General features: G+C 44.9%; 1 protein-coding gene across 1 annotated transcript in view; it reads left to right on the plus strand.

Annotated features, from left to right (window-relative positions):
* The window catches only part of CDH17 (cadherin 17), a 37,584-nt gene extending 36,695 nt beyond the window's left edge, over nucleotides 1-889 (plus strand). Inside the window, exon 17 of the mRNA XM_074942899.1 lies at nucleotides 789-889. Within this exon, the coding sequence (XP_074799000.1) occupies nucleotides 789-889 (101 nt within the window). The remainder of the gene's footprint in view (nucleotides 1-788) is intronic.
* The last annotated feature ends 14,992 nt before the right edge of the window (nucleotides 890-15,881 follow it).

Consider the following 15,881-nt stretch of genomic DNA (forward strand, 5'->3'; position numbering starts at 1 on the left):
AACCTGTATATGACTCATGATTTTAAAAATAAACTACTGTGCCAAACATACAGCTTCACTTTCACACATATAAAGGACTTTTTCCCCTTTGAATCAGGAGCAAGAACCATAGCCACTCAGACAGATTTAGCAGGGGGTTCAGAGCTGGGCAATGAAAAGGATGAGAGATCTGGAAAGACTTTCATGTGTAGAGAGATTGAAAAGATTAGGACTGTTCAGTACAGAGTAGAGACTAATAAGAGGTGACATAGTAAAGACGTACAGAGTAATAAATGATATACAGAGGATAACTCAGCCACTCATATGCTTTCTCAGAAGAGAAGAACAAGGGGACATTCACTGAAAATGAAAACAATAAATTTAAGACTGGTAAAAAGGAAAAAATTTTACACGGTGCAATAATTGCCACAAAATATCATTGAACCCAAGGGCTTAGTACAATTTTAGAAAGAGACTGAACATTTATATTGATAATGAGAACATCTACAGTTATACTGGATAGGATAAGAAAAATGATAAGGGATAAAACCCCTCATGCCTCAGGCCATAAAATAACCTCTAACTGAAGAGGATTAAGGAAGAAACCTCCCGCATCAGAGAGAAGCAACTGAACCAGAAGTCTGGTCCAGTTTGGTAATTCCTATATCCCTAAAATCAATTTAGTTCCAATTAGGGATGGGAAAGTATTGTGAATAGTTGTATATTAATGAAGATTAATCCCTTGCTGAAATACTTTAAGAATGTTTTAAAATTTCCTTTATTAGGCCATGATTTTTCTTCTCTTTCAGGTTTTATTGTAGGAGGCATATTTCTCAGATTGGAATACAAGAAAATGAAAGGACTTAAGAGAAATGCAGCTAAGCCATCTGAACTGAAAACATTAACGTAATCATTGTTTATTTTATTAGGGGAACAAATGACTTTTGTAACTCAGACCTCCCATAAATGTATTTTCAGAAACTCTTGACACAAACATGTATATGCAGGTTCCCCCTGTTCCCCACTTTTATTAGATATTAAGATTCAGTTATAAAATCTATATACAATGTACAGTGGCAGCCATTAATAAAAATATCAGCCCTTGCCAGGAGTTAACGTATGCTGGTACCAAAAAGCTGTGATCCCAGAAAGACTTATAGTCCTGTTAGTGTGGAAACTATTAGTAAATACTGACTGCTCTATATTCTTAGAGAAAGTTTTCATTTTCCTACAATTCTCTTTTCAACAACAAGTTAACAGAGTGTCAATCAATGTGCAGAGAGTGTGTAATTAAATGAAGTCCTACACTAAATTTAGGGCTCTCCCACAAAGTGGGAGGGATCCCTTGACAATAAATTTAACTGCTCCCCAAAGCTAGCTATGCCTGGAGATATTCTGACTTGAACCACACCTGCTTGTATTATTACATTATTCTTGTAAATTTAGGACAAAAAGAATTACTGTGACTCACCAATAAGTTAAGCAACCTAGGGTAGTGAAATAGTAGGTATTTTAATTTTCCCTTTATTGCATGTATCCACTGGGATAGTCTATATTGTTTGTGTAAGCACCATTGTCCTCCTTTAGTGTTCCAAGAAGAACAAAAAAAGATTTTTAAAGACTTTACAAATTGGTTGATGTGCTACTGTATTATAATATTGCAAATAACTTCTGGCTCTGTGCACATTAGATAGTAATTATATGTTCTCCCAAGGGATTTATTGCCTGTCCATGAAACAAGGATAGAAAACCAACGCTGTTGGCAGGGTTTAACACAAAACTTTCCATAAAAGAGACCTGAAATGGTAACTTGCCAGGAGCCAGTGGGCTGTACCTAATTCATGCCTGATTATATCATGATGGGGTAATTGCATTCTGGGACTTATCATATCTGTGTAGTGTACCTATGCATTGAAGATGTCTACACCTGCAAGCTATATCTTAGATTTCAATGAACTCCATTTGGCCCGTAGGTCTCACGCTGGGAAGAAAATACAATTGGTTTAAAAAACAGACTTATATTGATGCATTATTTGGTGGTACGCTAATGAAAGATTGTTTGTTTTTTTTGAGCAGGGAATAAAAACTTACAAATTATGCACTTATGTCCCAAATTTGAAAGGCTATGTTCTTTTGAAAGGGAGGTGAGGGATGTGGGAGGGTGGGTGTTTACGTAGCAATTTTTTGGTCACGTTTGTATAATGTACAGATCTGGAAGGAAAGGAACATTACTCTGGTAGCATTGCATTAAAATATGTTTTCCTAGAGTACTGCCAATAAAAACGTTGCTTTTGGCCTTCAGCCATGTCTCACCACATCACATTGTCCAGCTGCTGAAGGTTGGAGAGCTTTGGTTGTTTGCTGTGGGAGTTATTTCATCTGCTGAAGTGTATTTTATGATGGGAAGAACAGTCCATTGTGTTTGATAACTGTGACACTAAATTACGTGAGAGGGTGCAGTGTTAGGGATGAGTGTATTTATATTTTTATAAATAAAATAAATTATTAGGAACTAAAGACCACCACTGTATTTGTATATACCAATGTGGTTCTATCTCAAGAGAAAATATGCAAAAGTTCCATTTTGTTTTAACTTCTGTTTTAGTTTCACTCAGTCAGACTGTCTCCCATTTAGGACACCTCACTTTTCTGTAGGAAGATAAATACGCTCTGTGGTTCACCTGTATTCACCCCAGCCAGAAGACATTATATTGTATTATTGAGTTTGACACTATGAGCCTGATTCTACATTTCTTGTGCTCTGTCACAGAGCTCTTACCTCATCCTATGGAGATGCAGGCGCTGTCTCAGTTTCCTCACCTCCTTTGAGTAATTTACCTTGCTCTCTGCAAAGCTTCCCTCCCAGCTGTGGATAGTTTGGCCTTCAGGACAAATTAAAACATCTGCTTGTTCTAAGGTAAGGAAAAGTCCACAAGAGAACACCACCATTCCATATCTTAATCCTTCAGTGCAGGGACCTCACAAAGTCTTTCATCCTCCCTGGGCCACAGCCCTGTCTTCAAGGTCTGTGAGACCTCAACCTCCTCCCTTCAACAAGGGTTCTCCCTTCTTGCAGCTAGGGGTCTACAAACAATCCTTTGCACTTGGTTGCAGGGGTCTCAGCAAAACCACTTCTATGTGGCCCTATTAAGTCACAGAACAGCCTGTGCCCTCTCCCTACCAGGGCTCCAACACTGAGGCCCGAAACACTAAAGTTGCTAGCATCTCCAGCCTCAGAGGTTTCTGCTTTACTTGTCCCTCAGGGCTACTTCCCATGCTTGTCGGCCTGTCTCTTAGGCCTTCTTCCCAGTCCTTCAACAGGTTTCTTCAGCTCAGCCCTTCCCAAGCTCCTTCATGGGCTCACTCTCTGCTGAGAACTCTACTGCAGCTCTCAGCCCATACTTAGCCCTGGCAGAAGTTTGCTGCCAGAGAACAGGATCTGTTCCTTTTTGAGTCTGTATTGAGGAAGGCAAGTGAACTTTATTAACCTATCTTCCCAACATGCTTTGCTATCAATCTACAGTGCCTGGGTCCTTCTGGGAACTACGACTTCCAGAATTCCTTGCTCTTTCGGGCCAGAACTCAACCTGAGCCTGCCTTGTAAGACCAGCACAGCCTGACACATGCTCAGTGCCGCAGGGCTCATGCTCTCTGCCTATTCCTTACTGTGGAAACAAAGTCTGTGCTGACTGCGTCTAGGGTAAAAAATCCTGCTGGGAGCAGGGAAACTGAGGCATGGTGGAAAGATGCTTTGTATCAGACCTCAGCTGGGAGAAGTAAACCTGAGGGTGGTAAAGAATACTGCTAAACTCATGATACCTGCCAGAGGGTGTGAAAATCCCCACAGGGGTGTGAAACAATCACTTGGGGAAGATGGAAAAGGGGGGAAGGTTCTTCTTAATGTATGGTTTCACGGTGGTCAATCAAGATGTAATTGATCCCAGTGAGGAGGAAGTGCAACTCACCTCTCTCCAGGAGTATGAAGAAGGGGACTGGTCTTGGGAGAAAATAGGGAGATTCAACCTCGCCCCAGGACAGGGACCACTCATCTCCCAGAAGCACTGCAGTGCCAAGATCCACCCTGCAGAGGGACCAGTCTCTCGTGGACACCCCTACCAGTCAGAAGTATTGAAGTGACAAAAGCATATGCTGGCCCAGGCATTCTGCCCATACTTACTCTGCCCCTTTGTCATAAAACTGTGTATTGGTACGTGTGTGTGTGTATATATATAATCAGTGCAAGTGTTTACTGACTGAATGTATGAATTTGAATTAATAAGTAATAGCAGATACTCTGTCTAGAAGTGGGATTACAGAACATCTCTGGGGTACTTGGCATGTATCCCTGCTCTGTTCTTTTTTGAGGGGGAGGAATGTGGAGAATCTGTACGTACAACTTATGATTTCTGTTTGATCTTGGGGGCTCTTTACATTTATCTGTGTCAGACTGCAGGCTCCATTTTGGATATGCGGGTCTTTACCTTCTCTCTCCTCTTACCACCATGCTGGACTGGCATTCCGAAGGCTGATGGCAAAGGGCTGACAATAGAGGGCCAATGACAATGTCCCATTGAAACTGAATCACTCTAAACAATAGGCTGACTCCTAGCCAGGAGAACTGGTTTCTCAGGGGAGTGGTCACCGAGCATCAAAGTCTGGGATCACCTGAAGAGGCTGATATGGGAGCCACCTGTTCGAGGGGCTAAAAGTTTGTAAAAGGAGTCACGGGGAAAGACACAAAGGAAGTTTTGGGCAGGAGAGGGGAAGAGGATGCATTCGCCAAGGTCAGAGAACGCAAACTGGGGGTGGGTGGGAGCAAGAATCCATGTTTCAGAACATAAGACGTGCACTGCAGCAGAAGGACCCTGCATGGCCTTAGAGGACCCTGGATCGCAGCCCAAAGAACACTCCAGAGTGGTGAAGAAACTGAGGCAGGAAAAAGCATGTAGGGTTTATTATTATTGCACACGTCTGCATATTTCTCGTGCAATTAAGTAAAGAGCAATGGTTTTAGAATCATGTGCAAAGTCTGTGTGTGTTGTGTTACACTATTCACATGGCCCTTGAAGTGGTAAACTATGGGCCCTCAGCATCTTTTCAGCCGGAGTTCTGCAAAAGTGTGTGTTTAAACTACAGAGGAAGACTGAGGAGTCAACACAGACTCCAGGGGTTTGGTAATGGGTAGCATGGTCGCAGTTCTCAGGAGGGGGCGCTAGGCAGAGGGTTGCAGCCCAAGAGTGTGCCTATGGATCTCAAAGACAGAGGTATAACACTTTCTCAGAGCGCTCAGGACTGTGAGTCACCTTGTTACCTCTCTGCTTCAATGAGAGCGAGAGGCTTGCCGGTGCTAAACTGGGTGTTAGTGCTCTCTGTCTCTTCAGTCTCTGAGCCACCCAGACAATCTCCTCAGAAGCTGTGCCAGCCTTTACTTGCATTGCAGCTGCACTTCAATCCGGAGCCCCCTTGAAGAGTCCTTCCCTGCAATATCCAGCCCCCATCACTGGACACTTACAGAAATTACCAAGTATTCTGTATCCAAAGAGGTAGTGTACACACCAGCCTGTTTGGGTCAGCTGAGGATTCGCACATAATATTACAGGACTGCGATGAATTTACAATAAAACCAAGAATAGGTCTATTAATAAAGAACAGATTTAAGTGACGCCAAGTAAGGATGCTGGAAAGTAGGTATAGTGACTCTCAGCAAGGATAGGAGTACTTGTGGCACCTTAGAGACTAACAAATTTATTTGACGATAAGCTTTCGTGAGCTACAGCTCACTTCATCAGATGCATTCAGTGGAAAATACAGTGGGGAGATTTTATATACACAGAGAACATGAAACAATGGGTGTTACCATACACACTGTAACAAGAGTGATCAGGTAAGGTGAGATATTACCAGCAGGATAGTGGCGGGGAAAAAACCTTTTGTAGTGATAATCAAGGTGGGCCATTTCCAGCAGTTGACAAGAAGATCTGAGGAACAGCGGGGCGGGCGGGGGGAAATAAACGTGGGAAATAGTTTTACTTTGTGTAATGACACATCCACTCCCAGGCTTTATTCAAGCCTAAGTTAATTGTATCCAGTTTGCAAATTAAATCCAATTCAGCGGTCTCTCGTTGGAGTCTGTTTTTGAAGTTTTTTTTCCTTGCAACAAAGCCCATTGCCAACTGTGTCCACATATCTATTCAGGGGACACCATCATAGGGCCTAATCACATCAGCCACACTATCAGAGGCTCGTTCACCTGCACATCTACCAATGTGATAGATGCCATCATGTGCCAGCAATGCCCCTCTGCCATGTACATTGGCCAAACTGGACAGTCTCTACATAAAAGAATAAATGGACACAAATCAGACGTCAAGAATTATAACATTCAAAAACCAGTCGGAGAACACTTCAATCTCTTTGATCACTTGATTACAGACCTAAAAGTGGCAATTCTTCAAAAAAAAAAAAAACCCTTCAAAAACAGACTCCAATGAGAGACTGCTGAATTGGAATTAATTTGCAAACTGGATACAATTAACTTGAATGAAGACTGGGAGTGGATGTGTCATTACACAAAGTAAAACTATTTCCCCATGTTTATTCCCCCCCTTACTGTTCCTCACACATTCTTGTCAACTGCTGGAAATAGCCCACCTTGATTATCACTACAAAAAGTCTCCCCCTCTCCCCCCGCTCTCCTGCTGGTAATAGCTCACCTTACTTGATCACTCTCGTTACAGTGTGTATGGTAATACCCATTGTTTCATGTTCTCTGTGTATATAAAATCGCCCCACTGTATTTGCCACTGCGTGCATCCGATGAAGTGAGCTGTAGCTCACGAAAGCTTATGCTCAAATAAATTTGTTAGTCTCTAAGTTGCCACAAGTACTCCTTTTCTTTTTGCGGATACAGACTAACACGGCTGCTACTCTGAAATCAGCGAGGATAGTGGTTACTAATAAAACAAAAGTATAACACTCTTCTAAAAGACTAAATATATAACTTTAGCAGGCTACATTTCTCTAGCTAAAGCAGTTTTCTCACCCTCAAAGTCTTTCTGCAGAACTTGCTCGTTTTCAATCACAGCCATAATCCATAATAGTCGCAAATCACTCCCTCTCACTAAGAGTGCCCCTCAGTGAAATGGACAACAAAGTGTCTTTTTGCTTCTCCTTATATTTCCCCAAAAACTAATTGTTTAGATTAGAGATAGGACAAGTCCTTGTGGTTGTAGTCTGCCATATCCTCCCATGCTGATTTCACATCGAGCTCAGCCTGGCTTTTCCTGTTGACTTACATGCAAATGCAGTTCCCATTATGTTTAGGTTTTTACAGTGCTTAATTTACCTCATAGGCCTAGGAAGACAGTAAATCAACATTCTTTTATCTAGGACAAACTTGTTTATCAGCTCTGCCTGTTTACGTGGTTTAAACATATTTTTTATTACATACATATAATTTATTCATGATCACCCATACATACATCATGCCATGCTTGTGGTGACCAGTATGATATAAGCTTTCATTTGATACCTTACACGACCTTTTGTACAGGTAAATATTATGACAGCAATGTGGTTAGGAGTTGCTGTTACAGGACAACAAACCATTTGGCACTGAGGGGCTCTTAGGGGTACCTGGGGCAGTGTTTGGATTCTGTTCAGACTCTAGGCTTAAAACATGCACAGATTCAACAGCTGGATCCCCTCAAGCAGTCTGGTGAGTAGCCAAGAGGGGGCGCTCAACTGGAGCGGTAATGCTCCCAAAGTACAGTTGCACTGAATTTTCAGTGTAGAGCTAAAATCACTTATGAACGGTATTGTAAAGACTGAAGCACACTTGTTTCTTAAGACTGAAAGACAACATAGGCCAAACTTCTAAAACTTTAGCCATTTGGATGTCTATCGTTAATGGCACCTAAATTTTATAATTTTGTCCTAAATCCACTTTTCAAGCTTCAGCAACAGGTATGCCACACATACCTCTATGTGTATGTATATATATAATACAAACCCACCAACTATTATCAACTAATCAAGTTTTGTAATCAGAAAACCCCACACAGAACTACTGCTATAAACAGAAGGTAATTAGCAGAAACTAGTAATGGGATCAGAGACCTGCCCACCTTACACACAGAAATTAATGGGACAACTTGAGTAGCACTTGGGACAGGGCCTGATTTTTTGTTTTGTGTAATAAAAAGAACAGGAGGGTTTGGCCCAAGTCACTGGTGGAAGAACAGACTTTTAATACATCTGTGATCACTTTGGACTTTAGTCACATTCTTTCTGCAAAGGACAACACTACACAGCCAACCAATGATGAAATCAGTTGAGAATGTATCCCCTGACTCTGTTCCTTTTGATGGCTTCTCCTTTAAATATGTAGAGTTCTCTTTATTAGGCTCAAAGATAGGAAAGAATGTCTGAACACATTCTACTTCTCTTTACAAGATTAATGAGTCATGAGGCTTTAAAGATTATCTCCAAAATTCATGACCTGCATTTGTTAAACTGACAGGAAGTATATTTTTTCCAGTTCTCTTGTAAACATGTTTGTTATAAAATTAAAAGATTTTAATCTGAATTTGTAGAACAAATGACATAGAACTGCAGTTATTGGGGGAAAGTGTCCTAATTCCTGCTTTTAAAATACAGTACATCTGTACTTGTCATATAATCATAGACACTCTACATGAAAGACACCTAGCTGATACTCAGCCAATCTCCAGGCTGATGCATGATTGCACCCTACGCTACATTATCTACTGCTTTGCCAGTTAAAACTGGCAGAAATGTATTGCCATCTGGAATAAGACATTCCATATCATGTGTGTGGAGTATGGAAAAAGGGAATTTAGGAGGAATTAAGAACCTGGCCCATAAAATCTTATAGTTCACATTGATCGTACTGCAAAGGTGTCTTCCCATCCTTCCTGTCTAACAGGTATTCTTAAGTAGAATTCATAAAGAGTTTTGGAAGATTTTTTTGAAAAATCAGTTTCTCTTGTTATTTCCTCAAAACTGGGTGGCAACTTTAGTTAAAACTAGTACATTGTTACACCATGCAGTGGCTGTAACTGACTAGGATCCTATGTGCATTGGTCAGAGAGGGGATGGGCAACACACACTGACCAGAAGATTACATACTACCCCTCAATGGATGAAACTCATCTCCAGCATCTGAAGCCCATGGCAGTTCAAATCCCAGACAAGCCCCCACTTCTGTGATGGTGACCGAGTTGGCTGATGCTAGAGGATGGACTAGAGACCTCATAAGCCTTCTGCTTGAACCATAAAGCCAGGTCCTCTAGTTGGACGCAGTAAACGGAATCACATACTTGACTGATTGGGTATAGAAAGGGACATATAACACCCACTGACCAGTGAGTTACAGCTATATACGTGAACGCTCAGAGTACAGTTGAAAATGCCTGAAGATACTCAGAATGAAGAATTAGATTCTGTAAACAAAATTTCAAATGACTTGAGCCAGGAAAAACATTTCTAACTTGTTCATTATATTACATGTTCCAAAAGCAAAACAGAAGATAAAAAACATGTAACAGCAGATCTTTGAACTTGTAGCTGAACAACTTGTTCGTACATTGCTAGGTATTTGTCAGCCAAATGATGCAGAATGGCTAAAATCGGTTACACTGTTATACATACAATGGGGTAAGCAGAACCATAGGGCTATACACAGGGGAATCGATACAGAACAAGTGCAGTTCCGAAGGATGTCACTGCAAATTAACTCAGCAGAACGATGACCAATGTAGTGTCATGTAACTTTCAGTGAATACTGCAATTATTATTCATACAATAATTTGGAGTGGATAGGACTGCTACTGAGTCACCTGCTCCTTCCTCCAGTGTCATAATCAGATAAATTTAATTATTCCTGAACCAACCCTGACCAATATGCGTTAATGCTGAATATATTCAATGAATGAGATTTCATGTCCTCCCTTACTGACATATTCTACTAGCTGACTTATTATGGCTAAAAAGCTTTTCCTAATATTTAACCTCTATGTTCTCTGATGCAGCTTAAGTCATAAGAACTTAAGAATGTCCCTACTGGGTCAGGTCAACGGTCCATCTAGCCCAGTATCCTGTGTTCTGACCGTGGCCAGTGTCAGAAGTTTCGGAGGGAATGACCAGAACAGGGCAATTATTGAATGATCCATCCCCAGTGGTCTAGTCCCAGCTTCTAACAGTCTGAGATTTAAGGAACCCCAGAACATGGGGATGCCTCCTTAACCATCTTGGACCCACCCTCCATGACGTTATCTAATTCTTTTTTGAACCCACTTATACTTTTGGCCTTCACAACAGCCCCCGGCAACAAGTTCCGGCAACAGGCTGACCGCATGTTGTATGAAGAAGTATTTCCTTATGTTTGTTTCAAACCTGCTGCCTATTCATTTCAGTGTTTGACCCTGGTTCTTGTGGTATGTGAAGGGGTAAATAACCCGTCCCCATTCACTTTCCCCACACCAGTCATGACTGTATAGCCTCGGTCATATCCCCTCCCCCCTTAATCATCCCTTTCAAGCTGAACACTCCCAGGATTTTTAATCTTTTCTCCTACAGAGGCTGGTCCACGCCCGAAATAATTTTTGTTGCCCTTCTATGTATCTTTGCCAATTCTAACACATTTTTTTTAAGATTGGGCAATCAGATCTGCACACAATATCCAAGGATTCTCCCTGGATTCATTTAACCTATTCCTCCCCACTGTTTAAAGAAAGAGCGAAATGGGCTTCATTAGAAGCTTCTTTGTTACTTTAAATGCTCCATCGGAGCTGAAATCACGTGTGTGTGCGGCTGTGTTTCTGCCCAGAGCTAAAAGTCATTGAGAGCTGAAATCACTAGAGATGGGGCCGTGTTTCTGCCCAGGCTGCAAAGAGCTGAAAATCACTAAAAGACTGATGTGCAGAGGTCACAGCAGAGAGGAAGGTGGCAGCATAAGGTGACTGACAGTCAGTTGTTGAATGATTAACTGGTGACGCGGTGAGCAGAATGAGCCGCTGAAGGGGAGGCCAGGCGGCACAGCAAGCGAGCGGCTGGAGGGGAGGACAGGCAGCACAGCAAGCGAGCGGCTGGTGGGGGGCCAGGTGGCACAGCAAGCGAGCGGCTGGTGGGGAGGCCAGGCGGCACAGCAAGCGAGCGGCTGGAGGGGAGGCCAGGCGGCACAGCAAGCGAGTGGCTGGAGGGGAGGCCAGGCGGCACAGCAAGCGAGCGGCTGGTGGGGTGGTCAGGCGGCACAGCAAGCGAGCGGCTGGAGGGGAGGCCAGGCGGCACAGCAAGCGAGTGGCTGGAGGGGAGGCCAGGCGGCACAGCAAGCGAGCGGCTGGTGGGGTGGTCAGGCGGCACAGCAAGCGAGCGGCTGGAGGGGAGGCCAGGCGGCACAGCAAGCGAGCGGCTGGAGGGGAGGCCAGGCGGCACAGCAAGCGAGCGGCTGGTGGGGAGGTCAGGCGGCACAGCAAGCGAGCGGCTGGTGGGGAGGCCAGGCGGCACAGCAAGCGAGCGGCTGATGGGGTGGTCAGGCGGCACAGCAAGCGAGCGGCTGGTGGGGAGGCCAGGCGGCACAGCAAGCGAGCGGCTGATGGGGTGGTCAGGCGGCACAGCAAGCGAGCGGCTGGAGGGGAGGCCAGGCGGCACAGCAAGCGAGCGGCTGGAGGGGAGGCCAGGCGGCACAGCAAGTGAGCGGCTGGAGGGGAGGCCAGGCGGCACAGCAAGCGAGTGGCCGATGGGGTGGTCAGGCGGCACAGCAAGCGAGCGGCTGGTGGGGAGGCCAGGTGGCACAGCAAGCGAGCGGCTGATGGGGTGGTCAGGCGGCACAGCAAGCGAGCGGCTGGAGGGGAGGCCAGGCGGCACAGCAAGCGAGCGGCTGGAGGGGAGGACAGGCGGCACAGCAAGCGAGCGGCTGGTGGGGAGGTCAGGCGGCACAGCAAGCGAGCGGCTGGAGGGGAGGCCAGGTGGCACAGCAAGCGAGCAGCTGGTGGGGAGGTCAGGCGGCACAGCAAGCGAGCGGCTGGAGGGGAGGCCAGGTGGCACAGCAAGCGAGCAGCTGGTGGGGAGGTCAGGCGGCACAGCAAGCGAGCGGCTGGAGGGGAGGCCAGGCGGCATAGCAAGCGAGCAGCTGGAGGGGAGGCCAGGCGGCACAGCGAGCGAGCGGCTGGTGGGATGGCCATGTGGCACAGCAAGTGAGTGGCTGGTGGGGCATCCAGGCAGCACAGCAAGCGAGTGGCTGGTGGGGTGGTCAGGTGGCACAGTGAGTGACGGCGGGGTGGCTGGCAGAGAGGCGCAGTGAGCAGCAGGCAGGCAGAGAGGTGCAGCGAGCGGCCAGCAGAGAGGCAAAGCAAGCAGCCAGTGGGGCGGCTGGTGGAGAGGTGTAGCGAGCGGCCAGCAAGGCGGCTGGCACAGAGGGGCCCGCGGAGTCAGTAAGGTACCTCCTTAGCTCCACTCAGGGTGGGAGGTGAACTCTGCAGATCCACCTCGGAACTCTGGGTCTGCACCGACCAAGGACAGCAACTGTGAGTGGGGTGCAGAGAAGGGATAGGCATGTTAAAGGGACTTTTGGGCTGCTGGACTTAAGACCCTGAGGGGAAAAGGACACTGCCCAACTTACTTGGGGGTGGGTCTTTTGCTTATGGTTTATGTTTATAAACTCTGTTTGCAGTGTTTTCCCAAATTAATGCCGCATTATTTCCCTCCTTTTATTAAAAGTGTCTTTTCTACACAGGGCCGGCTCCAGGCACCAGCGAAGGAAGCAGGTGCCTGGGGCGGCAAATAGAAAGGGGCAGCACTCTGTGCGTTATTGGGGCGGCAATTTGGTGGGTCCTTCATTCCCTCTCTTTCTCTTCGGCGGCACTTTGGCGGCAGCTCAACTGGGTTTTTCTTTTTTTTTTCCCTTCGTCGCTTGGGGCGGCAAAAAAGCTGGAGCCGGCCCTGTTTCTACACTCAGACTCTGTGCTGGTGAGAGAGGAAGTGTTGCCTCTCAAAGGCACCCAGCGGTGGTGTGTAATTTTCCCAGGTTACTGGGTGGAGGCTCAAATCAGTTTTGTGTTGTATTGATTGAAAGGAACCCCTAGATATTGAACCTGACCCTGGTTGTTGCTGGCTCTGCCTGGCAGAAGGATTACATATGTATAGTTGGGATTATGTTTTCCAGTGCGCATTACTTTGCATTTATCTGTATTGACTTTCATCTGCCATTTTCTTACCCAGTCTTCCAGTTCTGTGAGATCCATTCGTAACTCTTCACAGTCTGCTTTGGACTTATCTTGAGTAATTTTGTATCATCTGCAAATTTTGCCACCTCACTGTTCCCCCCCATTTTCAGATAATTTATGAGTAAGCCCATCACATCTCTTTCAGTTCTCATTGACTAATGAGAATAATTGGTCCTTACATATATAAAAGATATTAATAATAATATCTGTATATAAAAGAAATTAATAATAAAACCAAAGAGTCTGTATAATCTATATGCGAGGAAAGAAGAAAGATTTCTCTGATGTAACAATCCCATCAAGAGCAAGAAAATTGTTAATAAATAAATACAAAGTAAATAGATTTGATATAGATCAGGAAGATTTGGAAATGGAGATTTGGGGAACACTTGATTCTGGTGTGAATGTACCAAAATAGTTGTATATTAGGATGTATCTATCAAAGGTAAGATATCAGACAAGGACTAAATTTCATATGTCATGTAAAATTGTGTCTTCAAGTTTTGCACACACCAATCAACTATCTAGAAACTAACAGTAACTACTGTGACAAAAGTTCTGTCCTTGTCTCCATGGGTCCCGCATTTTCTAGAGGATTTTGCTAGCCTCAGAGGCTCACTGTGACCCTCCAGGTAGCCCTTCTCTCTCTAGAGGCAAGGGTCACAGCCTACTGAGCCATTTTCATCATAAGCCAGCGAGGGAGGTGAGGAGAAGCTATCCTCCCTTGCACAATCTCTGTTGTCTCCCAGTCTCAGTGATTCATCAGGGGCCAAAGGGGGAGCCCAGGCCTGCCCTCTACTCCAGGCTCCAGCCCAAGGACCGTAATAGTATCAGCTATGGTAGCTGACTTTTTAGAAACAGGACACGTACAATTCCCTGGGCTACTTCCCCACAGCAGCCTCCACTTCCTCAAGATTCACTTCACCCTTACCTCAGGGCCTCCTTCCTTGTGCCTGATATGGTGTGTACTGCTCAGTCTCTCCAACAGCACAACTTCCTACTACAGCTCCTGACATGCGCACCCACCTGACTAACTGGGAGGCTTTGGCTTCAGGTGTCCCAATCAACCTCACTGTCCTCCCTGCCTTCTGGAAAGATCTTAATTGGCCCCAGGTGTCTTAATTGACCTGGAGCAGCTGCCATTTGCTTATTCTGGTAACAGGGATTTGTTTAGCTTGTGGCTAATATATCTATCTCCCATTACTTTACTATGGCCATCTGGCCTTGCCCCGTCACACTACCCAATTTGCATATGCAAAATATGTGTGACCAGTTATAGGGGGCAGTTTGGAAAACTTGTTCTGAAGTGTCTAGAGATCCTCTAGACATTATTAAAATGAACATAAACTCAGAGTGGAATGACTGCATGTACTATATTATATGGAAAATACAATTCAGAGGAATTTATAATAGGACATATACTTGGGCAATATAGTGCAATTTCCTGAGAGACATCTCAGCACAGTGACAGTCTTTTGGAGACAGCTAATGGGAAACAATGGCATGAATGGAAGTTAAACAACAAACTGGGCCTAGTTACACAACTATAAATCTGGATTAAATCCATGGACCTTAATGGCATTACACTGGATATAACTGGAAGCCAAATTTGGATGCGGTCTACAAAGGTAAGGTCACATGACTTTCATCTTAAACTCACACACTAACCCTGAATTCACTCATGTGTGGCATTAAGATTTCTGAGGACATTTCCTATGGTTCTTTGCACTGCAGTAAGCTGAACCTCTCTATGAATTCTTTCCCAGTGAATTGTGGGAGAATGTGTCTGTCCTTTACACAAGGGGTACACAAGGGGAATTGTGGGAATTTGAGAACTATCAGCACTGAAATGGAGCTGGCCTACATCCACACCACAGAGTGGTAGAGTTAGCCCCTGACAAATTGTGCTCACTTGAGCTTTAGTTTATACCTACTAGTGGGCCAGCCAACCTGAGTTACAAGCAACACCACGTTTGAGTTAAGAGGTGTGTGTGTGGACTGGACTCAAGTTAGGGGCAATACTTGAGTTGTAACTCCAGTTAACTCTTCATGGAAGACAAGGCCTAAAAAGACACAACACAGACAATAGGTATAGCTTGTCCAGCTAAAGTGATCAAGGTGATGGTGGACACAGGTCTTACCATCTCTATGTCATTTTTATAATTATTTGTTGATTTTAGTGGGAGTTTGGAGATGGGCACTAGGGATTGAAGCGGAAAAAAGGAAGGGATTATTGGAGAAAGAGAGGGTAGTGAGGAAAGGAAGAAGAAAGTGATGGAGAGATAGAAGAGAAAGAAGGGACAGGACAAGAGAAAGAAGATGACAAGCATAATGGGCAGGGAGAGTGAGGCTGGGCAGCTGAAGGGTTGTAAGTGGTAGGAGGGGGACAGAAGGAAAGTGGAACCAATACCAGTGACAATACAGCAAATGAGGACAATGTATGCAGAGTCCAGTTTTAAGAACTGAGGGAATGATGATGCCTGGAGGCTGTGAAGGCTCCTCACAATTGCTGCTGGAAGAGGGCCTTGGGATCTAATGACCCATGTACATCCTTCTGGGTCTTGTGGTGGCAGCGGAGCTGGGAGGCAGCCAGTGCGGACTGCTTTGGACCAGGAGCTCTGAGGCTTGGGAATTTCCATAGATCTCCCGCACAAGTTC

The sequence above is a fragment of the Natator depressus genome, chromosome 2 (genome assembly GCF_965152275.1).
Source record: "Natator depressus isolate rNatDep1 chromosome 2, rNatDep2.hap1, whole genome shotgun sequence".
NCBI lineage: Eukaryota > Metazoa > Chordata > Testudines > Cheloniidae > Natator > Natator depressus.